Genomic DNA, 26,377 nt, shown 5'->3' on the forward strand with positions numbered 1-26,377 from the left:
CTCTCTCTCTTTCTCTCTCTCCCTCTCCCTCTCTCTCTCTCTCTCTCTCTCTCTGTGCCTCTCTCTCTCTCTCTCTCTCTCAGAGGACGGCGCTGAGCAGCTGTTGACGAAGAGGGAGGAAGAGGAGCGGAGGGTCGCTGAGATGGGGCGGCCGACGCTGGGCGAGCACGCCAAGCTGGAGGTCGTCATCGAGGAGTCGTACGAGTTCAAGGTTTGTCAGAAACATACTTAACTACTGACTTATTGATCATCAGACCAAACGGATCACCTACTGATCATTTATGAATAATATACGGAGAGCGGAAATAACAAGATTGTTGCCGCTCAAAAGCCAAAACACAAAAAATGACATGTTTTTCTTGAACTGGTCAACTTTGTGATTTGTGGATAGTTTGCATCAATAACATCTGTTTCAGACTAACGGCAAGTTCGTGTCTGCGTGTCGTTGTGACCGGCTCGTAGGCCACAACGACAAGAGATGGAGACGTACGAGGGTTTCCGAAAAAGCAACGGCACATTTATTGTTGCAACTCAAAAAATAACACGGCAGTGGGTTCTGCGAACAATCTATGAATGTAAAATGAGAGGCTGGGCGAGGGGAAGGGACCCGGGGGAGAGTCGTGACGGCCCGTGACTCCGTGACTTAAGTAGAACCTGGGGCGCCGGCCAGTTTATGTAAACAACATGTCAGAAAACCTGTGATATAAAAATAGTTATATCCTAATGTCAGTAATGAAGCGGGGAAGTTCTACCTTTCATATCTGAACATACTAAACTACTAACATATTGATCATCAGATAGGAGACCAAACTGATCACTTACTGATCATTTCCTAATGATATACGTACATCAGAAAGAAGAAGATTACCCGGTTGCTTGGCCTCAAAACTAAAGTAGAGACAGTAAAATAACATGTCTTTTGGATAATTTGCATCAATAACATATTCTTTCAAACTAGTGGAATGAAAACATCTCAAATCCACATTGAGGAGTTTAGGTCACTAATTGTGTCGTTCATATGTAATCATAACATGTCAGACAACCTGTAATATAGAAATGGGATGTCCTCGTGTCAGTAATGAAGTGAGGGGGGTTTCTTTTTCAGAACACCGTGGATAAGATCCTGAAGAAGACCAACCTGGCTCTGGTGATCGGGACGAACAGCTGGAGGGAACAGTTTGTGGACGCCATCACCGTCAACTCCGGTGAGAACTCTAGAAACGATTCAGCTGTCACTTCCAGGTGAAGGTGAGATCCCCACTGATATCAGGACAGCAGACAGTCTACACATCCTCCACTAGGAACACACCGGTTCACTGCACCTGAGCCAGTAAACACACAAAAGGGAAAGGTATAGCATAGTTTATGCTTAGCTTTAAATGGTTTGGATGGTTTGTATCTTCATGGTTGGTTGCACTTATTGTAAATCCCTTTGGATGAAAGGTTCAACTAAATGTGATGTAATGTTGAGTAAATACTTAGTTACCCCCAGGCTTTAAGCGCTGCCTCCTCCTCTGCAGGTGATGATGATGAAGATGGATGTGGCGAGGAGAAGCTGCCCTCCTGCTTCGACTACGTCATGCACTTTCTCACCGTCTTCTGGAAGATTCTGTTTGCGCTGGTCCCCCCCACGGACTACCTGAACGGCTGGGCCTGCTTCGTGGTCTCCATCTCGGGCATCGGCCTGCTGACCGCCGTCATCGGAGACCTTGCGTCGCACTTCGGATGCACCGTGGGCCTCAAAGACTCCGTCACCGCCGTGGTGTTCGTGGCTCTGGGAACATCCGTGCCAGGTCTGAGACTTGCCTTTTTTATTCACGTTAATACATCAATTTAAATATGAAACAGGCCCTTCTGATAAACTAAACTATAAAACAAGCAAACCAAATAAAGACAAAACTAGACAGACATTGAAAAGTTAAACAATAAATTGGATAGATGAAAAATCGAAAACTATTATTGCAATTATAAATCCTAAAAATGAAATGTACACATTTTCCTAAAGTGCAGGTACTGTATAGTTCCTCCCCATCTGATAAACAAACATGTTTTTTTCTGAGCAGTAAAAAAAAGCATCCTATACATCTGGCCCATGACATATATTCATAGTTAATATATCATTCATCAATGTGACGTTTACTTAAAATGATTTAAAGCCTGAAAGTCCACACTTAGTTTTAATGCAACAATTGAGTATGACGTTTAAAAGTTTGGGACTTCCAGAAAAACTAGTCAAGTTAGTTTCGTTCTTTCATGAGAACCTGATCAGAGCCTGAGGAGAAAAGATAGCTTAACTTAGATAGTAGAACCCGTTATCTCTGAATAGAGTTTCAGGCTGTGACGGCTAACTCAAAGAAACCCTGTCTGTGGATCTTGCTTTGTAGTTCCTCTCAAACCCCTCCCTCTCTCTCCCTCAGACACCTTTGCCAGTAAGGTGTCTGCCATCCAGGACCAATACGCTGACGCCTCCATCGGCAACGTGACAGGAAGTAACGCCGTCAACGTGTTCCTGGGTATCGGCGTGGCCTGGTCCATCGCCGCCATCTACCACGCCATCCACGGCGAGGAGTTCCGCGTGGACCCGGGAACCCTGGCGTTCTCCGTCACGCTCTTCTGCATCTTCGCCTTCATCTGTATTGGCGTGCTCCTGTACCGGCGCCGGCCCTCCATCGGGGGCGAGCTGGGTGGGCCGCGGGTCCCAAAGATCCTGACTAGCTGCCTGTTCTTCAGCCTGTGGCTCCTGTACATCGTGTTCTCCTCGCTGGAGGCCTACTGCCACGTCCAGGGGTTCTAACGTTCTGCTGCAGAGGCTCAAGAACGGTTCCTGATGAACTGATGGAGCTTCCAAAAAGGTTCCAAAGGCTTCCTATGGGTTCCAAAGAGTTCCAATGGGTTCCAAAGGCTTCCTATGGGTTCCAAAGAGTTCCAATGGGTTCCAAAGAGTTCCAATGGGTTACAGAGGTTCTGAAGGGTTCCAATGGTTTTAAAGGGTTCCATTGGGGTCCTATAGGTTCTAAAGGGTTCCTAAGGGTTCTAATGGGTTTCTATTGGGTTGCAATGGGTTCTATTGAGAATCCATGGTTTTTAACGTGTTCTTATGTTTTCTAAAGGGTTCCAAAAGGTTATATAGAGTTCCAATTGGTTATAAAGGTTCTAGAGGGTTCCAAGGGTTTAAAAGGGTTCCATTGGGGTCCAATATGTGCCACAGTGTTTCAATGGCTTATGATGGGTTGAATTTATTCTAGAGGGGTTTAATTGCTTCCAATGGGATCCAAAGGTTCTAAAGGTGTCCAAAGGTTATTAAGGGTTATAAAGGTTCTAAGGCGTTCCACTGGGTTATAATGAATTCTAATTGGATTCTGCTTGTGTTGGAAAGAAACTAAGTACATGTAATAAGTACTGTAAAAAGTACTGTACAATTATGAGGTACTTTTACTTTACCTGAGCATTTCCCTTTCATACTATTTAAAAGTTAATTAAAATGAAGACAATGTATTTTAATGAGCTACTTTTATTCTAAAGCCTCAGTTACTCTTCAAAATAAGGAAACATAAATGTCAAACATAATGTACCTCTGGAGATTATACAAGTGCAGTTTTCTCAGTTTCAGAGACAACCAGTAAAATGATCAATATATTCCACCAAGTAAAGAAAGAAAGTCGTAAACATGAATCATGTGTGTGTCAGAACTGTTTTTGTCTACAACTGTAAAATGCTGCGCATGATCTAATAATATGATATATATATATCATATATAATATACATCATCGAGGCCATTTTACTGCAGGAAGAGTTATTTTACTTTTCACACTTGAAGATCATTTTGTAGATAATACTTTTGTACCTTAGAGAAGTGAGTCACATGTTTCTGACAGTAGATTTCTGAAGGCACTGAGTTTATACGAAGTACAGCTGTGTTGAAGATCCGTCTCTTCGGACTGTTCTGTAATAAATAAATGAATATTTATTTGCAGCCACTTTCACGAGCCAGTCCAAAACAGGTGACATTAATACTTCAGGGTTTCTTTCTATTTAATCTGGTTTGGTTTCCGTCATGATGGGCTACCCTTAGCATGTTCTGTATGTTCTCTCTTTAAACTTCTCCAGAAGAAGAAGTCACTCCCACTCGTCCGTGCACATCCAGGAGGCCCACAACCTAGATGTGCACGGATTGACTCACTGACTTCAGTAGGTTTCACTTGGAATAAACAACAGGACTAAGCGATCTGCCAAACAAACAACACCACAGTTTGGATAAAGCTGACAGAGTGCCGTCTCCCTTTAGAGCTTCAAACATCTTTAGTGAGTTTTCAAAGCCCCCAAGGTTCCTTCAGGACTCGAAACCTCTGTGAATGTCTCTGTTGTCTTTGTTGGACTTTTCTCTGTCGGCTGAGAGCCTCAGAGACGGGACTATCTTCATCCTTACATACCTCTGGAACAACAACATGTATCATGAATGCTTCATCTGTACCTTTAAGTGTTACACGAGCGCAGCAGGGAGGTCCTGCTGTCTGACTGCAGGACTTTCTGAGTGACTGGAGCTGGAGTATTGCACCTCAATGAATATCTGCACTGAGTTTGATATGTAGTTAGTTTTAAAACATAAGTTTAGAAGCGTAGGAGGATCCTGAGTTTGGCGTTGAAGCCGTTTTAAGGTCTTCGCTGTACCGAGAACACAACCTCTTTCACACAGAGACTCTTCAACCTGAGCCGGTGGATCCAAAGGTTTGAGAACATATAAGTGTGTATGTGTGTGTGAATGTGAGTACACTTCAAATAAAGAGACACGTCAATCATGATGTTCTGTAATGTGTTGTTTAGAAACAGCAGCAGTATCTCCTCACTTCCTGTCCGCTGGTCTGGAGGTCAATGGTTTTCTGAATGTGATTTTAACGGTTTGTTCTATGACATAAAATACGTCAGTTAATACCTCACTGGTATCATACACGTTTGACACTGAGATTATTTTATGACATAAATCATCCAAAATCACATGGAGAGATACCATTGGACCAGGGAGATGCTGCCTTCAGGGTCCAACACAGATCCAGGGAGATGCTGCCTTCAGGGTCCAACACAGAACCAGGGAGATGCTGCCTTCAGGGTATAACACAGAACCAGGGAGATGCTGCCTTCAGGGTATAACACAGAACCAGGGACATACTGCCTCCAACACAGAACCAGGGAGATGCTGCCTTCAGGGTATAACACAGAACCAGGGAGATGCTGCCTTCAGGGTATAACACAGAACCAGGGACATACTGCCTCCAACACAGAACCAGGGAGATGCTGCTTTCAGGGTCCAACACAGGAACTGCAGCTCTGCATTGGAGGATGTGAAACCGAGAGCTGTTGAATATTATCTGACAACATGATGCAGTGTGTTTCCTTCAAATATTAAAGAACAGTGAGTGGAGTATTGGCTTTCCTGATGTTAAATCCTCTATTCTTTTATTCCAAACCTCGTCAAACTCTGAACAGCCACTATTTATCTGCAGTGCTCGACTTCTAACAACTCGGTCACTAATTATCAACGAGCGGAGACTCTACTGTTCTCATGCTGACTCTGACTGATGGGTACTGCTCAATACAACACTGCAGTGAACAAAGTAGAATATCATCACGTGTAGATTTTGGTGAGATTAGAAATGACCTTTTTTTTTATTGCTTGTGGGGTCCATTCCTGTTAAACCCAGGGAACATTAACATTCTGGTCAAATACAAATCAAGAACTTTCCTAATTAACCTGCTTCTGAAGTAAGCAATCACACACAATATATATATATACAGTAGCTATATATATATATATATATATAAAATGTAAGGTGATCATAGGACTTAGAAGGAGGGTCTTGTTTCTTTTTGGTAATAATCCTATTGTCACATTGATATTTGCAGAACCAAAAAAAATATCCGAATCTCTCGAGTTCCCTCTCAAGTCTCCTTTCGAGTCACCTCTCGAGTTCCATCTCAAGTCCCCTCTCCAGTCCCTACTCAAGTGCCGTTGGAGGTTCCGCTGGGGGTCCTGCCAACTCCATGTCCTGTCCCATTGGAGGTCCCGCCGACTACTCTTCTGCCGGGGGTCCTGCTAACCCTATGTCCTGTGCCGTTGGAGGTTCTGCTGGGGGTCCTGCCAGCTCCGTGTCCTGTCCCGTTGGGGATCCCGCCGACTGCTCTTCTGCCGGGGGTCCTGCCAACACCATATCCTGTCCTGTTGGGGGTCCTGCCGACACCTGCTCCGCCGGGTTTCCTGCCAACACCATGTCCTGTCCTGTTTTGGGTCCCATCGACACCAGCCCTTGCTCCGTCGTGGGTCCCACTGACACCAGCTCAGGTTCCGTCCAGGGTCTCGTCTACGTCTGACCCGCCAGGGGTTCCACCAGCTCCTGCCCGTCCTTGTGCCCGGCCCCCTGAGTTCCCCAGCCGTGGTCTTCGCCCTCGAGCCCGGCCCCCTGACTTTTCCCGCCACGGTCTTCGCCCTCGAGCCCGGTTCCCTGACTTTCCCGGCCGCGGTCCTCGCCCTCGAGCCCGGCCCCCTGACTCTTCCAGCTGCTGCCTTCGCCCTCTTGCCCGGGCCCCTGAGTTTTCCCGCTGTGGCCTTCGCCCCTTTGTGAACTCTGGCTTGCCCCCGGGCCGTCCGCCCGAGACCCCCTCCATGGACTCTGCCTTGCTGCCGGGCCGTCCGCCCGAGACCCCCTCCATGGACTCTGCCTTGTCCCCGGGCCGTCCGCCCGAGACCCCCACCATGAACTCTGCCTTGCCCCCGGGCCGTCCGCCCGAGAGCCCCTCAATGACCTGTGCCTTTCCTGGGCGGTCGATCCAGACCCGCCCTCCGGACCCCCTCCACCCACCCTGTTGGAGATGTTTGACTTTATGTAGGGACGTCTGGAATCCGTCCCTTGGGGGGGGGGGGGGGTTATGTCAGGGTTTGAGTTGTTGTGTCTTTGTGGGGTTATTTTGCTTATTATTTTGTTATTTCTGTTCTCTCTGTCACGTTTTCCTCCTTGTTTCTTGTCTGGTCCTTCTCCCTGTGTCTTCCTCCCTGTCGTTAGTTTCCCTGGTGTCTAGTTGTCTGATTGTGTTCACCTGTGGCCCTTGTGTTTCTCCTCCTGTCGTTAGTTTCCCTGGTGTCTAGTTGTCTGATTGTGTTCACCTGTGGCCCTTGTGTTTCTCCTCCTGTCGTTAGTTTCCCTGGTGTCTAGTTGTCTGATTATGTTCACCTGTTGCCCTTGTGTTTCTCCTCCTGTCGTTAGTTTCCCTGGTGTCTAGTTGTCTGATTGTGTTCAAATGTGGCCCTTGTGTTTCTCCTCCTGTCGTTAGTTTCCCTGGTGTCTAGTTGTCTGATTATGTTCACCTGTTGCCCTTGTGTTTCTCCTCCTGTCGTTAGTTTCCCTGGTGTCTAGTTGTCTGATTGTGTTCAAATGTGGCCCTTGTGTTTCTCCTCCTGTCGTTAGTTTCCCTGGTGTGTCTAGTTGTCTGATTGTGTTCACCCGTTGTGGTGCTACTTGTGTTTTTTCGTGCCATGTTAATGTTCATCATCTTTTTAAATAAAGCTCGTTTTTGTTTCTAGACCTTTTACGTTTTTTATAGTCTGCATTTGGGTCCTACCTTTTCCGCAAACCGTAACAACTGAAGCTAAAAAATATAGCAGTAAAAAGTACACTACATGCTTCTGAAAAGTAGTGGAGTAGAAGTATGCAGTAGTATAAAATGACAATACTAGGGTAAAGTACAAATTCCTCAAAGTTGAAGTAAATGTACTTGAACTGGACAAATGAGACTTGGCTTACACTGCATGCGTTGTGGTAGAATTAGTTTGACTTTACTCTGTTTTACATTTTTCATTCACCTGTAGCACCCGCAGAAATCACAGGAACCTGCCAGAGTACTCAGAACCTTTACTTCAGTAAAAGTACCACATTATTGTTAAAACTCCAGTACAAGTAAATGTCCCAAATCCTAAATGTATAATTTAATTCAAGTAAGCACAAAAGTGCAAAATGTACTTAAAGTATCAAAAGTCAAATGCTGGCTTCTGGAATATAATGGCGTAGAAGCCTATGAAGTACCATAGAATGCATATATACAGTTTCACTTTTGAGGTACTTGTACTTTACTTGAGTATTTACATGTTATGCTGTACTTCTACTCCACTACGGTTCAGAGGTACATGGTGTACTTCTACTCCACTACAGTTCAGAGGTACATGGTGTACTTCTACTACACTACAATTCAGAGGTACATGGTGTACTTCTACTCCACTACAGTTCAGAGGTACATGGTCGGTGTACTTCTACTCCACTACAGTTCAGAGGTACATGGTGTACTTCTACTCCACTACAGTTCAGAGGTACATGGTGTACTTCTAATCCACTACAGTTCAGAGGTACATGGTGTACTTCTACTCAATCAATCAATGTTTATTTATATAGCCCAATATCACAAATGTTACATTTGTCTCAGTGGTCTTCACAGTATTTACAGAATATCAGTATGACAATATGACACCCTCTGTCCTCAGACCCTCTGTCTTTAGACCCTCTGTCCTCAGACCCTCTGTCCTCAGACCCTCTGTCCTTAGACCCTCTGTCCTCAGACCCTCTGTCATTAGACTCTCTGTCCTCAGACCTTCTGTCCTCAGACCCTCTGTCCTCAGACCCTCTGTCCTTAGACCCTCTGTCCTTAGACCCTCTGTCCTTAGACCCTCTGTCCTCAGACCCTCTGTCATTAGACTCTCTGTCCTCAGACCCTCTGTCCTCAGACCCTCTGTCCTTAGACCCTCTGTCATTAGACTCTCTGTCCTCAGACCCTCTGTCCTTAGACCCTCTGTCCTTAGACCCTCTGTCCTTAGACCCTCACATCGTACAAGGAGAAACTTCCAGAGAAAACCCACAGTTTAAAGGGAAACATGGGAGAAACCTCAGGGAGAGCAACAGAGGAGGGATCCCTCTCCCAGGACGGACAGACGTGCAATAGATGCCGTGTGTAAATTGAAAAGATAATACATACTCCTCTACAGTTCAGAGGTACATGGTGTACTTTTACTGCACTACAGTTCAGAGGTACATGGTGTACTTCTACTCCACTACAGTTCAGAGGTACATGGTGTACTTCTACTCCACTACGGTTCAGAGGTACATGGTGTACTTCTACTCCACTTCAGTTCAGAGGTACATGGTGTACTTCTACTCCACTACAGTTCAGAGGTACATGGTGTACTTCTACTCCACTACAGTTCAGAGGTGCATGGTGTACTTCTACTCCACTACAGTTCAGAGGTACATGGTGTACTTCTACTCCACTACAGTTCAGAGGTGCATGGTGTACTTCTACTCCACTACATGTATTTATTACCTTTAGTTACTTCTCAGATCTGGATGAATGATGTGAAATATAACCAAGTGTTGAATCAGACTTTAGTTCCACCTGGAGTAAATCCACAAGCTACCCTGCAGTCTACAAAGTCATTCAAACTACAGTTGCAAGAATGCAGCAATGTATTTTCTGGACAGCAGTGGCTTCCTCCGTGGTGTCCTCCCATGAACTCCATTCAGGGACGTGCGCAGACATTTGGAGGGGCTATTGCTCTAAACTGGAAAAAAGGGCCTTCCCCCCCAAAAAAAAATATAAGACCAAAACGATTATTAAATTAACTAATTTGAACAGTAATTCACTTCATCATCTCATAACAAAATAAGCGAAGGCAACAACTTGCATTCAGTGACTTCATTTTTAAAATGAAAACCAGGGCAATTTGTTGTTTTGCGGTCCATATCTCATTAAAATATCTAATGTTAGTAACTATTAAAGACAACATGGAGACAATTCAATGTAGTTTGACCATTATAACTGCTGATAAAATAGGGCTTCTATAATTACCTTAAATAAACTCACTAATTAATGAAACCATGCAGTTCAATACGCATTATTCTTATTCTTATCAGTCTTTATGAGCACAGTAACGGTAAGGAATCTAACTGACTTATTTATTTAGTATTCCATAACTTAATAACAGAGATGGTCAAATTTAAAGTAGAGACATGGCAGAAATCCTACAATGACGCGGGACAGTGAAGGGTTCTCCTGAGAGAGGGCGATCAAGAAAAGAAAGCCAGCGGCGCGTTGAGGGAGTTTACCATGGATGTTTACTAGGAGTTTACGGAGCAGATGAAAAGACACATAAAGACAGAAGCACAATAACAAGTATATGTAGGTGTTTTTTTTATAAATAACCGACGGTTTCAAGAGGAAGTCATGGAAGTCCCTGCCATGAGAAAACTCAAAATCCATTTTCCAAAATCCCACACTAGAGGTGGTCTCAACGCACTGGCACCAATACAGTAGTCTATAATAAATATGATATATATAATACGTAACATGTGTAATATCACACTTAGCGATATAGAACATAAATAATAAAAACGTAGGCCTACCTGGTTTAAAACACTTTTGTGGTCATACTGTGGAATGAGTTCACACCCTTCAGGGTTCGGCAAACCCTGGCACGCGTGCCAGCATTGGCATGCGGCACCGTAACCAGTGGCACACTAGGAATAAGTGGAATAAGAGTGAAAAATATTTAAATTGTATTTTCAGTTCCTGAACGAGAACCGCCGCCAGAGCGCGTCTCCCCGTTCCCTGCAGAAGGAAGCCATGCACGCAACGCAGCCCCGCTCTCTTTAACTCCAGGCGACTTTCTGCCGCTTTCCTCAGGGCTGTTTATTTAATTGAAAGCCCAGTGGTGATCTGCTCAAATCAAATCCAATTTTATTTGTAGAGCACATTTAAAAACGATTTTGGTCGAGTACATGTAATTTAAACACATAAAAACACATCACAATAAATCACAACAGATAAAAGCAACACATGGAACAGTCAGGAGTCGTAACCCCACTCTAACGAGAAGGCCAGAGAGAAGTAGTGAGTCTTCAGAGTGGATTTAAAAGCCCCCAGGGTCCAGGCCGACCTCCCATGGAGAGGAAGAGTGTTCCAGAGCCTGGGGCCAGCTGCTGCGAAGGCTCTGTGCCCTCGGGGTTTGAGCCTGGTCTTGGGCTCTACCAGCAGCAGCTGGTCAGCAGATCTTAAGGCTCTGGCTGGGGTGTAGCGCTGGAGGAGTTCAGCTATATAGGCCGGAGCCAGCCCATTTAGGGCTTTAAATACAAATAAAACGATTTTAAAATCTATTCTGAACCGAACTGGAAGCCAGTGTAGTGAGGCCAGAATTGGGGTGATGTGGTCACGCTTTTTGTGGCCAGTCAGGAGACGTGCAGCTGCGTTTTGGACTAGCTGCAGGCGTCTCATTGATGCCTGGTCCATACCCACATACAGAGCGTTACAATAGTCCAGTCTTGAGGTCACGAAGGCGTTAATAACCCTTTCCAGGTCTTTAAAAGATAAATACGCCTTGGTTTCGGCCAATAGTCTTATTTTAAAAAGCAGGATTTCACTACGGTGCTGACCTGCTTGTCGAATTTAAAAGTGCTATTAAAGGTCACTCCAAGGTTCATGACAGAGGGGAGGATGTTTTTACTTAGGGAGCCCAGAATATCAACCGGAGAGGCTGGAGGTTGGGGTCCAAAAAAGATTGCCTCGGTCTTGCTCTCGTTGAGGGTGAGGAAGTTTTTACTCAGCCAGGATTTTAACTCTGTTAAGCAGTCCATCAACTGCTGGAGTGAGTTGACATTTGCTTTGAGAGGCAGATAGATCTGTACATCGTCTGCGTAGCAGTGGAAGGGGATATTGTGTTTTGTGAGAATTGAACCTAGAGGCAGTATGTACAGTAAAAAGAGGATGGGGCCCAGGATAGAGCCCTGGGGGACCCCACAGGTAAGAGGGGCTTTAGCAGAGGAGAAGGCACCTAGCTGCACTAAAAAGCTACGGTCTGTCAGGTAAGACCTGAACCATGCAAGGGCAGCGCCTGTGATGCCTGCGGACTGTTCAAGCCGTGACAACAGGATGCTATGGTCCACAGTGTCAAAGGCAGCTGTCAGGTCTAACAGCACCAGGACAGCTGGGCTGCCTGAGTCGGCGGCTAGGAGCAGATCATTAAAAACTCTTCAAATGGCTGTTTCAGTACTGTGCATGGGTTTGAAGCCAGACTGAAACTTTTCATGGATGCCATGCGCGGTTAAGAAAGACTGCAGCTGGGCGTAGACTACTCGCTCCAGGGCTTTTGATAAAAAGGTAGCTGGGAAATGGACCTAAAATGTGTGAGAATGGAGGGGTCAAGATTTTTCTTTTTAAGTAGTGGCTTGACCACGGCATGTTTGAAGGCAGCTGGGACACTGAGCTAAGAGAGGTGTTTATAAGTAATACAACACTTGCTCCAACTGATTCGAAGACGTCTCTGAGAAGGCGAGAGGGAATGCTGTCTGAGGTGCAGTTTGTCGTCCGCAGGTGCTTGACTACATCCGAGAGAGAAGAGAGGGATACAGGCTAAAGTGGTCGAGGACAGCAGGGCACAGAAAGGGAGCAGGATCTGGGGTAGCACTATAGGCTAGCCTAAGAGCAGGTACTTTTTCAATAAAAAATGTAAAAAACTTATCGCAGAGAGTAGTCAATGGCACAATTGGAGAAACATCACAGGGATTAATGATCGAGTTGAGGACATTAAAAATAACCTGAGGTTTATGGCTATTTTTGGAGATGAACAGAGAACTGTGCTCTGGCTGCTTTGACTGCCGTCTGGTAGTCAGCTAGGCAAGCACGAAGGATTTCTAGGGACACATGGAGTTTGTTCTTTTTCCATTTTCTCTCTGCACGCCTGCAAGCGCGTCTGAGAGCACGAGTACAGTCATTGAGCCACGGCTCTGAGAGAACTTTGGTGCGTCTCAGCGTAAAAGGAGCAACAGAATCGAGTATTTGGGTACATGTCGAGTCAAACATGGAGATCAGCTCATCAGCACTAAAAGCACAGTTCATCTCTAATTTACAGATCAGAGAAGCATTAAAAACATCAGAAAACTGTGAGGCAGTCAAGGGGTTAATCGAACGCAGACGGCGCGCAGGGACACGTGACTCGACTCCTGGGGATCGAGGTTGTAAACAGAACCGGTAAATGGTCTGAGATACGCGTTGCTGCACAGATTTCATCCACAGAGACAGACAGTCCAAATGATAATACTAAATCTAAGATGTGTCCTTTTTCGTGTGTTGGGCCAGCCTCGAACTGAACGAGACCAAAAGAATCAAGGAGATTTAAAAAAGTCCCTAACCAGAGGTTTGGACTCGCAACACACATGAACATTGAAGTCTCCGCAGATCAAGACACGATCATATTTCACATGATCCCAGACAGAAGGTCAGAAAAGTCACTTATGAAATCCTTATTGCACTTTGGCAGACGATACACGACTGCGCAGAGTATAGGTGAGGCCGGGTTCAGTTCAAAAAGCTGCAACTCAAAGCTAGTGTAGCTAGTTACAGGGTGAAGCAATCGGCATTGGAGGCCAGCTCTAAACACTGATGCTATGCCCCCACCACGGCCGGTGGTGCGGGGGGGGCTGAAGAATGTACAGTCAGGAGGAAGAAGTTCAGAGAACGATGTATACTCGCCAGCGTGGACCAGGTCTCCGTCAGAAACATAAAATCCAGTTCACGAGAGGTGAAGAAGTTATTTAGCAGGAACGTTTTGTTTGCTATCGACCTAGCATTTAGCAAAGCCATGCTAAGTTGTCGCTCCGGGCTGGCAGAAGGAGTAGCTCGTCTCAGCTGACGAAGATTTGCGTGTTGGACACCGCGCGGCCGGGAGCAGTCAGTCGGGCAGGAGGGGCTGGAAGCGGGCCCAGCAGAGGCTGCAGCTCAGGAAGAATACGGTGAATCCATCGATCCCTCACATGGGGAGCGGGAGGGCCATGACATCTGAGGCGTGAAGAGACCAGTGCACCAGCACGCTTTCCCCGGCGTCTAAAGCGCTTTCGGTGAGGCAGCCGGCGCAGGTAGGAGGGAATATCCCACAGTAGAGGGGGGGGGGGCGATGTATGGTTGTCAGATGTGAGTTTGGGTAGCAGTATCAACTCCAATGAGGGTCTGAGGTGGAGGAGAGCTTGGCGATCATGGATGAGCAGAGCAGAGACATTCTGACAAACATAAAACAAAAACAGGATAGCTCACCCTCAGGGAGCGGCGAGCCGACACAGGCGCCATCTTTTGCTCATCTCTCATGGAAATAATATGCTACAAAGGGGCGGACTGGCGTGTGTGTTGAACTCGGCTCCCAGACTGTAGTCGAGGAGGGGATGACTCTGTCGTCTCCCAGGGCAGAAGCAACAAGCTTCAGGTTCAATAACCCACTTTAGCTTCAATGGCTGGAGAGAGGCGAGCTCTTCTTGGGAGGCCGTTGCATTTATTTAGCTGTTCTTCTGTTTCACAAAATACATCACAGACCTCTGTTTTTCTGCTTCCTTGTTTCACTTCCAGAAACATGCACACGCTCGCTCCATAGGTTCTCTCACTGTCGCTATACCTTCCACAAACACACATGCACAAGCCACACCCCTCTCTCTCTCTCTCTTAAAGGGACAGCGATCTCATCTCACGCTGCATGACCCAGTCAGTCTATGGTTCACACTGAAACGAGTTCTTCATTCAACATTTCGCGGGCAATTACATAAGAAGAGGGAGAAGAAGAATGAAGCTGGTGTGTTTCCCGCGGCGAGACAAGCTACAGTACTAATTGTGGGCTGATCATGTCGATTCGACCACAACAGAAAGAAAAAGAAAACTCTCGCTCTCTCCAGAGGGGCAGGTCAGCCAAAAAGGGAAAACGGGCCGTTGCCCCGGGCAACATTAGCCGTACCTGTGCACGTCCCTGACTCCATTCTTGTTCAGTGTTTTACGTATCGTAGATTCGTCAACAGAGATGTTAGCATGTGCCAGAGATTTCTCTAGCTGACTCTCTAGGATTCTTCTTCACCTCATTGAGCATTCTGCGCTGTGCTCTGCAGTCCTCTTTACAGGACGGCCACTCCTAGGGAGAGTAGCAACAGTGCTGACCTTTCTCCACGTAAAGACAACCTGTCTTACCGTGGACTGATGAACATCAAGGCTTTCAGAGATACTTCTGGAACCCTTTCCAGCTTTATGCAAGTCAACAGTTCTTAATGGTAGGTCTTCTGAGAGCTCTTCTGAGCGAGGCATGGCTCACATCTGGCAATGCTTCTTAAGAATAGCACTTTCAAAAGTGGTGTATTTTTTATAGGGCAGGGCAGCTCTAACCAACACCTCCAATCTCGTCTCATTGGTTGGACTCCAGGTTGGCTGACTCCAGACTCCAATTAGCTCTTGAAGAAGTCTTTAGCCTCGGGGTTCACACCCTGCACTGTGAATGTTTACGTGGTGTGTTCAATAAAAACATGAACACATATCATTGTTTGTGTGGTATTCGTTTAAGCAGACTGTGTTTGTCTGTTGTTGTGACTTAGATGAAGATCAGAACACATTTTATGACCAATTTGTGCAGAAATCCAGGTCATTCCAAAGGCTTTTTCTTTCAACTGTAGCTGCACCTTCACCAGCTTTGAGAACACTTTATGATCAATCATTATAAAACACATCATAGATATTATTCTGAAATGGACCAATCTGCACAACGACTACTTTCACTGTCCTTCACTATATTTAGATGAGAATACTTTTCTACTTTTACTTAAGGAACATTTTGAATGCAGGACTTTTACTGAAACAGAGTATTCCTACACTCTGGTACTTCTACTTTTAATCAAGTACAAGATCTGAGTACTTGTACTTTTACTCAAGTACAAGATCTGAGTACTTCTACTTTCACTCAAGTACAAGATCTGAGTACTTCTACTTGTACTCAAGTACAATATCTGAGTACTTCTACTTTAACTAAAGTACACACTCTTGAGTACTTCTACTTTTACTCAAGTACAACATCTGAGTACTTCTACTTTAACTCAAGTACAATATCTGAGTACTTCTACTTTTACTGATATACAACACTGAGTACTTCTACTTTTACTAAAGTACAAGACCTGTGTACTTCTACTTTTACTGAAGTACAACACTGAGTACTTCTACGTTTACTGAAGTGCAAGACTGAGTACTTCTCCCCCTCTGTGTACTTCTCACCCCCTGTTCTCTGACCCTCTCACTCTGGATCAGTGAGCCCCGCCCCTCTCGCTGCTGCCCGGCTTCACAGCGACCTGCTGCCCGGAGAGAGAGCCATGGCAGCTGCTGCAGACAGAGACAGAGTCCGTGGCAGCGCTGCTTTCCCCCCGGGGACAGACCCGCTGCTCTCCCCGGGCTCCGGAGCTTCTGTCCCCGGGGAACCGTACGCCCCGGTGCCGATGAGCCTGTTCGCGTCCTGGGATATGGAGCGGTGCTCCCCGAGCTGCGTGCCCAGGTGAGAGGCGCTGATCCCGGGGAGAGGAGATGCTGCTGCCCGGTCAGGGAGCTCCGTGTTTATTTATTTGGACATATATCGTACACATGAAGAACGAGGGACTTTTCAGAATAACATGCTGAATGTCCTCAGAAAAACAATTGTCCTCCTCAGAATCAGATCTCATGTATCAGTCCCACAGAGCGGACACATGTTAGGTAAGAGACAAACTGTATTTAGTGAGACACATATTACACGTCTAAAACAAAAGAATTACACGTTTTAAATATAAAAAGGCAGCATTATAAAACAATCAAACAATGTTTTGAAATGAAAGACAAAAGTCATAATTAAATAGAATTGTTATTGTGATAGTTGTCAGGGACTGCAGATGGAGCCAGTACATACTGTTATTATTTTTATTTTATGCATAATAATGAAATGAAATTACAGTCAGACATGTCAAATACATATACTATTTATATTTCTTCCCTTTTTTAAATGTGCTTTTATACACCAACGCAAAGTCATAAAATATAAAGACAATAAACCCCATTGTGAAAATACAATACACCTACATCTCATTATCTTATGTCTCCAGGGGGATGAAGACGTACTCAAATATTTGACTGAGTAAAAGTAGAAAGAGGCGAAGTGTGAAATACTCTCTAGAATATATAATACTCATTGGTTCCCAGTATTAAAACGCTGTTCCCAGAGATATGACAGTGCAGGTCTCGTGCTGCGCTCAGGTGAGCAGGTGTGAGCATGGATGAGCTCCTCTCTCTAATCCTCCGCTAATGAGATCTCATGAGGAGCAGCTCAACAGTCTCTCACTTCCGTTCAACCAGAGGGACTCCTCCTCCTCCTCGCCTCCAACTGGGTCCACACTTCCATTCTAGAGTGCTATGACTTTGCTTATCCCGCCAGCTTCGCCAATCAATCATCAATCAATAACCAATCAATCATCAATCAATAACCAATCAATCAATCATCAATCACTCATCAATCAATCATCAATCAATCATCAATCATCCATCAATCAATCATCAATCAATCAATCATCAATCAATCAATCATCAATCATGTTTATTTATAGCCCAATATCACAAATGTTACATTTGTCTCAGTGGCCTTCACAGTTTCTACAGAATATCAGTATGACAATACGACACCCTCTGTCCTCAGACCCTCTGTCCTTAGACCCTCTGTCCTCAGACCCTCTGTCCTTAGACCATCTGTCCTCAGACCCTCTGTCCTCAGACCCTCTGTCCTTAGACCCTCTGTCCTTAGACCATCTGTCCTTAGACCCTCTGTCCTCAGCCCCTCTGTCCGTAGACCCTCTGTCCTTAGACCATCTGTCCTCAGACCCTCTGTCCTTAGACCCTCTGTCCTTAGACCATCTGTCCTTAGACCCTCTGTCCTCAGCCCTTCTGTCCTTAGACCCTCTGTCCTCAGACACTAAAGTCTGACGGTGTTTCCTCTCTTCAGGCTGACGGTGTTTCCTCTCTTCAGACTGACGGTGTTTCCTCTCTTCAGGCTGACGGTGTTTCCTCTCTTCAGGCTGACGGTGTTTCCTCTCTTCAGACTGACGGTGTTTCCTCTCTTCAGGCTGACGGTGTTTCCTCTCTTCAGACTGACGGTGTTTCCTCTCTTCAGACTGACGGTGTTTCCTCTCTTCAGTCTGACGGTGTTTCCTCTCTTCAGACTGACGGTGTTTCCTCTCTTCAGGCTGACGGTGTTTCCTCTCTTCAGACTGACGGTGTTTCCTCTCTTCAGACTGACGGTGTTTCCTCTCTAAAGTCTGACGGTGTTTCCTCTCTTCAGACTGACGGTGTTTCCTCTCTTCAGTCTGACGGTGTTTCCTCTCTTCAGACTGACGGTGTTTCCTCTCTTCAGACTGACGGTGTTTCCTCTCTTCAGACTGACGGTGTTTCCTCTCTTCAGGCTGACGGTGTTCCTCTCTTCAGGCTGACGGTGTTTCCTCTCTTCAGGCTGACGGTGTTTCCTCTCTTCAGTCTGACGGTGTTTCCTCTCTTCAGGCTGACGGTGTTTCCTCTCTTCAGACTGACGGTGTTTCCTCTCTTCAGACTGACGGTGTTTCCTCTCTTGAGTCTGACGGTGTTTCCTCTCTTCAGGCTGATGGTGTTTCCTCTCTTCAGACTGACGGTGTTTCCTCTCTTCAGACTGACGGTGTTTCCTCTCTTCAGACTGACGGTGTTTCCTCTCTTGAGTCTGACGGTGTTTCCTCTCTTCAGGCTGATGGTGTTTCCTCTCTTCAGGCTGATGGTGTTTCCTCTCTTCAGGCTGACGGTGTTTCCTCTCTTCAGACTGACGGTGTTTCCTCTCTTCAGGCTGACGGTGTTTCCTCTCTTCAGGCTGACGGTGTTTCCTCTCTTCAGACTGACGGTGTTTCCTCTCTTCAGGCTGACGGTGTTTCCTCTCTTCAGACTGACGGTGTTTCCTCTCTTCAGGCTGACGGTGTTTCCTCTCTTCAGGCTGACGGTGTTTCCTCTCTTCAGCTGACGGTGTTTCCTCTCTTCAGACTGACGGTGTTTCCTCTCTTCAGGCTGATGGTGTTTCCTCTCTTCAGACTGACGGTGTTTCCTCTCTTCAGACTGACGGTGTTTCCTCTCTTCAGGCTGACGGTGTTTCCTCTCTTCAGACTGACGGTGTTTCCTCTCTTCAGACTGACGGTGTTTCCTCTCTTCAGACTGACGGTGTTTCCTCTCTTCAGACTGACGGTGTTTCCTCTCTTCAGGCTGACGGTGTTTCCTCTCTTCAGGCTGACGGTGTTTCCTCTCTTCAGGCTGACGGTGTTTCCTCTCTTCAGACTGACGGTGTTTCCTCTCTTCAGGCTGATGGTGTTTCCTCTCTTCAGGACTGATGGTGTTTTCCTTCTCTTCAGGACTGACGGTGTTTCCTCTCTTCAGGTACTGACGGTGTCTTCCTCTCTTCAGACTGGACGGTGTGTGTTTCTCTCCTAAGGCCTACTGACCGTGTTTCCTCTCTTGAGGCTGACGGTGTTTCCTCTCTTCAGAGCTGATGGTGTTTCCTCTCTTCAGGCTGATGGTGTTTCCTCCTCTTCAGGACTGACGGTGTTTCCTCTCTTCAGATGACGGGTCGTTTCACTCTCTTCAGGCTGACGGTGTTTCCTCTCTTCAGGCTGACGAGTGTGTTCCTCTCTTCAGGACTGACGGTGTTTTCCTCTCTTCAGGACGAACGGTGTTTCCTTCTCTTCAGGCTACGGTGTTTCCTCTTCCTTCAGGACTGACGGTGTTTCACTCTTCTTCAGGACATGACGGTGTTTACCTCCTCTTCAGAACTGATGGTGTTATCCTTCTCTTCAGACTGACGGTGTTTCCTCTCTTCAGACTGACGGTGTTTCCTCTCTTCAGGCTGACGGTGTTTCCTCTCTTCAGGCTGACGGTGTTTCCTCTCTTCAGGCTGACGGTGTTTCCTCTCTTCAGACTGACGGTGTTTCCTCTCTTCAGACTGACGGTGTTTCCTCTCTTCAGACTGACGGTGTTCCTCTCTTCAGACTGACGGTGTTTCCTCTCTTCAGACTGACGGTGTTTCCTCTCTTCAGGCTGACGGTGTTTCCTCTCTTCAGACTGACGGTGTTTCCTCTCTTCAGGCTGACGGTGTTTCCTCTCTTCAGGCTGACGGTGTTTCCTCTCTTCAGGCTGACGGTGTTTCCTCTCTTCAGACTGACGTGTTTCCTCTCTTCAGACTGACGGTGTTTCCTCTCTTCAGACTGACGGTGTTTCCTCTCTTCAGGCTGACGGTGTTTCCTCTCTTCAGGCTGACGGTGTTTCCTCTCTTGAGTCTGACGGTGTTTCCTCTCTTCAGGCTGACGGTGTTTCCTCTCTTCAGGCTGACGGTGTTTCCTCTCTTCAGACTGACGGTGTTTCCTCTCTTCAGACTGACGGTGTTTCCTCTCTTCAGACTGACGGTGTTTCCTCTCTTCAGACTGACGGTGTTTCCTCTCTTCAGACTGACGGTGTTTCCTCTCTTCAGGCTGACGGTGTTTCCTCTCTTCAGACTGACGGTGTTTCCTCTCTTCAGACTGACGGTGTTTCCTCTCTTCAGACTGACGGTGTTTCCTCTCTTCAGACTGACGGTGTTTCCTCTCTCCAGGCAGTGCAGGCTGACGGTGACCCGGCTGATGGTGTTGAAGGAGTTGGACAGAGAGCTGAGCTCCGTCGTCATCGCTGTGAAGCTCCAGGTGGATATCAGATAGGAACACCGAACCCTTCTTCACGAGTCTGACCTGGACCTGGTCTCACTGCAGATGATTCAATAACTGATCCCAGTCTTAGTTATTTCTTGTGTACAAAGAACTAACCCTGATATACAGTTCATTTAGTTGAGTTGTGCAGTTTCAGAGAAATGTGTAACTCTAATCCAGGTATCAGAGAAGGTATTAGGGTCAGAAATAGTCCAATTTATTGAATATTGGGGAAATTAAACATTAGATTTATGTTGTACATTTACGAGAAAAGAAATCCAAACTTAAATGTGATTAAAGGCACACTGGAAGAAAAACCTTTTTCTTTTCAAATCGCAGAGAATATCTTGAGTTTTTTCTCCCGACACCCCCTCCTCTTGTTTTTTATATTTGATTTAGAAAATCCCCCTTCACCCTGAGCTTCTACCTCTCTGTATCATCATGATATAGTTATTTAATTTTAACCTCACAAAGACCTGATCCTGGTTCTGTCTCTCAGGGCTCGAAGCGGACCCTGAGATCCGGGGAATATCTCCTGCTTCCTGCTGATGGCCTGATGGAGGCGGAACTGGAGCTCACCTTCACTCTGCAGGTTTAAACATTACGTTATTAAAACACGCAGGTTCAGTCAGAGGGAGGTATCCCAACAGCTACTGGGTCGTTTTACAATTAAACTTGACATTCCTGCTCCCCAGAGGATGAATCCTAATGAGTCCCAATCAGCTTCCGGGGGATTTATATTCACCACTGCTGTATGAAAGTCTTGCACCGTTATGGAAACACAAGTGGAATCTGCTCTCCATACTTGAGAGAGATATTATATGTCCATGTTTCCTCTCTGCATTTCCAGTCTTTGTCCGGTGACTCTCAGCAGACTCATTCCTGGCTTTACAGAATCCACACCGTATTTCTGGAGACATTTTAAACGACACGAGATCATGATTAGATATCACAAATTAGTGTGGTTATTTTTCCTAATTTAATTTTTCCGCAACACAGTATCATTTTGAGACATCTTGGAAATCTGACCATAATTCCTGTTTCTACCACTTCTGTCCAAATTGTATTTTCAGCAACCTCTGACTCTGCTGGTCTCGGGTTCAGAGCGTTGACTCTCCTGGTGTCTCTTCTTATCTCTGCCCTGATGGACGGTGTGTGTGTGTATGCCTCTTATGTTTCAGTATCCTCACTTTCTGAAGAGGGATGTGAACCGGCTGCATGTGATGCTGCAGAGGAGGAAGAGGTACAAGAACCGCACCCTGCTGGGCTACAAGACGCTGGCCATGGGCGTCATCAACATGGCAGAGGTACGTCGCAACATGCAGTAACTACTGGGAGGATTGAGATCAAAAGTGCTTTGTTATAACCGTCTGGAAGTGATCAGAGAAACAAGCTAAGCTAACATTAGCCACAGCAGAGAGAAAGTCAGAATTGAACATCAAACTGAAACTTTATTCACTGTGGATACCGCTTTAAAGGTGAGGAGTAGACTATAAAAACCTCCTGAACCATCAGCACTGAACACTAAAACTCCCATGATGCACCGCTGCACGACCCACACATCAAAGCTTTAAAGTTTCTATTCAGAGGTGTGTGTGTGTGTGTGTGTGTGTGTGTGTGTGTGTGTGTGTGTGTGTGTGTGTGTGTGTGTGTGTGTGTGTGTGTGTGTGTGTGTGTGTGTGTGTGTGTGTGTGTGTGTGTGTGTGTGTGTGTGTGTGTGTGTGTGTGTGTGTGTGTGTGTGTGTGTGTGTGTGTGTGTGTGTGTGTGTGCAGGTGATGCAGCACCCGATGGACGGCACCCACATCCTCGGTCTCCACGATGACCTGAAGGACGCTCCAATGAGGGCAGCGCTAAGCGTGCACGCTCTCTGCAGCCAGCCAATCGGACGCAAAGACATCAGCGGTCACCGCGGCAACAAGAGTAAGGCCTCAGGTAATGGAGAGAGTGCAAAAATACTTTCAATCAGGACAGAAAGGAAAAATAAAGAGGTTTTTGAACATTAAAGCATGGAGACATGTCCCAGTAGAGACACTACATACTGATATACACCTGAACATCAGCAGGAGAGGACTCTTTAAAGTAGAGACACTACATACTGATATACACCTGAACATCAGCAGGAGAGGACTCTTTAAAGTAGAGACACTACATACTGATATACACCTGAACATCAGCAGGAGAGGACTCTTTAAAGTAGAGACACTACATACTGATATACACCTGAACATCAGCAGGAGAGGACTCTTTAAAGTAGAGACACTACATACTGATATACACCTGAACATCAGCAGGAGAGGACTCTTTAAAGTAGAGACACCACATACTGATATACACCTGAACATCAGCAGGAGAGGACTCTTTAAAGTAGAGATACTACATACTGATATACACCTGAAAATCAGCAGGAGATGACTCTTTAAAGTAGAGATACTACATACTGATATACACCTGAACATCAGCAGGAGAGGACTCTTTAAAGTAGAGACACTACATACTGATATACACCTGAACATCAGCAGGAGAGGACTCTTTAAAGTAGAGACACTACATACTGATATACACCTGAACATCAGCAGGAGAGGACTCTTTAAAGTAGAGATACCACATACTGATATACACCTGAACATCAGCAGGAGAGGACTCTTTAAAGTAGAGATACTACATACTGATATATACCTGAACATCAGCAGGAGAGGACTCTTTAAAGTAGAGATACTACATACTGATATACACCTGAACATCAGCAGAAGAGGACTCTTTAAAGTAGAGACACCACATACTGATATACACCTGAACATCAGCAGAAGAGGACTCTTTAAAGTAGAGACACCACGTACTGATATACACCTGAACATCAGCAGGAGAGGACTCTTTAAAGTAGAGATACTACATACTGATATACACCTGAACATCAGCAGAAGAGGACTCTTTAAAGTAGAGACACCACATACTGATATACACCTGAACATCAGCAGAAGAGGACTCTTTAAAGTAGAGACACCACGTACTGATATACACCTGAACATCAGCAGAAGAGGACTCTTTAAAGTAGAGACACCACATACTGATATACACCAGAACATCAGCAGGAGAGGACTCTTTAAACTAGACTAGTCATGTGTTTGTGAAGAAGTAAAAGGTCTCTTTGAACTGTGATATTGTGTACTATCGCTTATTGTGCAGATCACTCTCCTTACATGGAGAACTACTCTGAGGATGATGACGACAGCTTCTCCTCCGAACAGGAAGGAAGTGACGACGCAGTCCCCCCTCAGGTGATTGGCAGCTGAAGTTGAAACATCGATACAAATATTCACCTTTAAGAGATTCCTTTATTTTTGAAATAATAACGTACGAATGTTTAGCATGTTAACAAAATGTTCAAAATGTGCGTCCTCAGGCCGAACCATTTCTGAAAAGGCGATCAAGCCCGCAGAAATATGTTGAGCTTGTCTGTTATTCTGTTTCTTATTAAACCTCAGGACCTGTATGATGATGATGAGGAGGATTTCCAGGGAAATTTGAAGAAGTCTCGCAAGAAACTGGTCAGAACAATGTCCCTGACTCAGGTGTGGACCAATCAGAGCTGATCATTCGCAGAGAAACAGAATGGGTGGATTTTTATAAACTACCACATGTAATTAGTTCTCGTGCAACACTGTGTCTCACTTTTCTGCTTCCTTTCTTTCAGCAATCGATCTTCAAACAGAGGTTTGTGTCTCTGCTGAGGAGATTCAAGGTCCCAGGCGAGGTTTGCACTGAGCACTAAAGATACAACAACAAGTCAAAATATTCCTCCTCCAGAAACCAAAATCCTTTAAGAGATTTGAAAAGAACTGATTCAGGAGAACTGATTCAGTGAAAAAGATTGAAACCCAATAAATATAAATTAACAGTATATATTAACAATAGAGAGATATCAAACTATATAGTATTAATCTTAAAATTATCTAATGCAGAATCATTTCAAATACATTAAAAAGACTCAAAATTAGTTAAAATAAATGTGAATGTTTCTTAAATGTTTATAGACGCTAATTTATTAATCGACTGAGCTGTTTATGTCCTGAAATAGTGGCTTATTTGATTATAACTACATTTTGTTTTCTATTGGGACATTTGTTGTCACAGCAGCATGTAAACAAGGCATTGCACATGAGTTTTCTTTAAATAAAAGACTGTTAATATATGAATATCAATGTTAAATCTCGATTTTGTTGACCCGCTGCAGGTTCTTGGCTCGGACCCGATGGGGGGGGGTCCGGAGGCGGCAGAAGACCTGGACCAGCTTTACGACAGTCTGCAGGGTTACGACCCGAGTGACAGCGGACCGGAGCTCGACGACAGCGACATCATCATGGTCTCGCCAAAACCCAAACTCAGGTCCTTCTGCAGACGCTATTTAACATTTAACGTTTCATTATTTATCTGAAGGTCCATCCAATTTCGGGTTAATTATTTTGCCCAAGGACACTTTGAAAATAGCTAGGGTTATGAAAAGGGTGAGGGCTAGCGTATTGAAATGCGGTGTGTGTGATGGTGTCTTGACTTCTTTGATGTGTACTGAGTATGGCGCCTCAAGCCTCTTCTTTTGATTGACATGCCATTGACTCCCATTATAGCAAAAAGGGGTATATTCCTCATATAACTCCAGATGGGTTAATGGTAGAGTAGTACAATTTGGTATGCATTATTGTCTCCTCCCATTGCTGATGTGCACCAACTTTTGCTTTTGTAGCTGCTTTCTTTGATATAGCTGCCATTGACCTCCATTGTATTGAATGTGGGGGTTTCTCAGGTTATAGGGGTGATAAACAGTATAAAAGGGGTGATCCGCCCAAAACGCCCGAACAGTGAGTGTTAGATTGGTTTTAACATTTAACACCATGTTATTTATTATTTATCTGATGCTCTATTTAAACAGACTTATTAAAGCTAAGAGAATAATTTGTGGTCCGGTATCCTGCCCAAGGGCCCTTTGAAAATAGCTAGGATTAGGGTTAGGGTTATCAGAATGGTGAGTGCTAGAGTCATGCAATTTGGTGTGTGTTATGGTGTCCTCCCTTCTTTGATGACTACCAAGTTTGGTGCTTCTAGCCTCCTCCTTTGATGAAGCTGCCATTGACATCCATTATAGCAAAAAGGCTATGCCCCTCATATAACTCCTGAAGAGTAAATGGTAGAGTGGTAACATTTGGTGTGAATTATTGTCTCTTCACAATGATGATGTGCACCAAGTTTGGCTATTGTAGCCGCTTTGTTAGATATAGCTGCCATTGGCCTCCATTGTGATTGATTGAGGGTTGTTGTTAGGGTGATAAACAGAAAGAAAGGGGGGATCCACCTACAACTCCCGAACAGTGAGTGTTAGATTGGTTTTAACATTTAACACCACATGTTATTTATTATTTATCTGAAGGTTCACCTAATGACACTTGTTAAACCTTAGAGAGTAATTTGTCGTCAAATATCCTGTCCAATATCCTGTCTATTTTCAAAGGGCCCTTTGAAAATAGCTAGGATTAGGGTTAGGGTTATGACAACGGTGAGTGCTAGAGTCATGCAATTCGGTGTGTGTGATGGTGTCCTCCCTTCATTGGTGACTACCAAGTTTGGTGCTTCTAGCCTCTTCCTTTGATGCAGCTGCCATTGACATCCATTATAGCAAAAAGGGTATGCCCCTCATATAACTCCTGAAGAGTAAATGGTAGAGTGGTAACATTTGGTGTGAATTATTGTCTCCTCTCATTGCTGATGTGTACCAAGTTTGGCTTTTATAGATGCTTCATTAGATACTGCT

General features: G+C 45.3%; 1 protein-coding gene and 1 pseudogene across 1 annotated transcript; both read left to right on the top strand.

Annotated features, from left to right (window-relative positions):
• LOC117451611 (sodium/calcium exchanger 1-like) overlaps nucleotides 1-4,799 on the top strand; it is a 35,709-nt pseudogene extending 30,910 nt beyond the window's left edge.
• Nucleotides 4,800-16,294: 11,495 nt separating this feature from the next.
• Nucleotides 16,295-24,960, top strand: LOC117453431 (phosphofurin acidic cluster sorting protein 1-like; the record flags this gene model as incomplete). The annotated part of the gene is made up of 9 exons (XM_034092253.1): nucleotides 16,295-16,366; nucleotides 20,486-20,573; nucleotides 21,076-21,168; nucleotides 21,758-21,883; nucleotides 22,350-22,509; nucleotides 23,761-23,852; nucleotides 24,060-24,146; nucleotides 24,269-24,328; nucleotides 24,809-24,960. Coding segments are annotated over exons 1-9 (914 nt in total), but the record flags the coding sequence as incomplete, so codon positions are not given.
• Nucleotides 24,961-26,377: the final 1,417 nt, after the last annotated feature.

This window comes from Pseudochaenichthys georgianus, chromosome 1, assembly GCF_902827115.2.
Source record: "Pseudochaenichthys georgianus chromosome 1, fPseGeo1.2, whole genome shotgun sequence".
NCBI lineage: Eukaryota > Metazoa > Chordata > Actinopteri > Perciformes > Channichthyidae > Pseudochaenichthys > Pseudochaenichthys georgianus.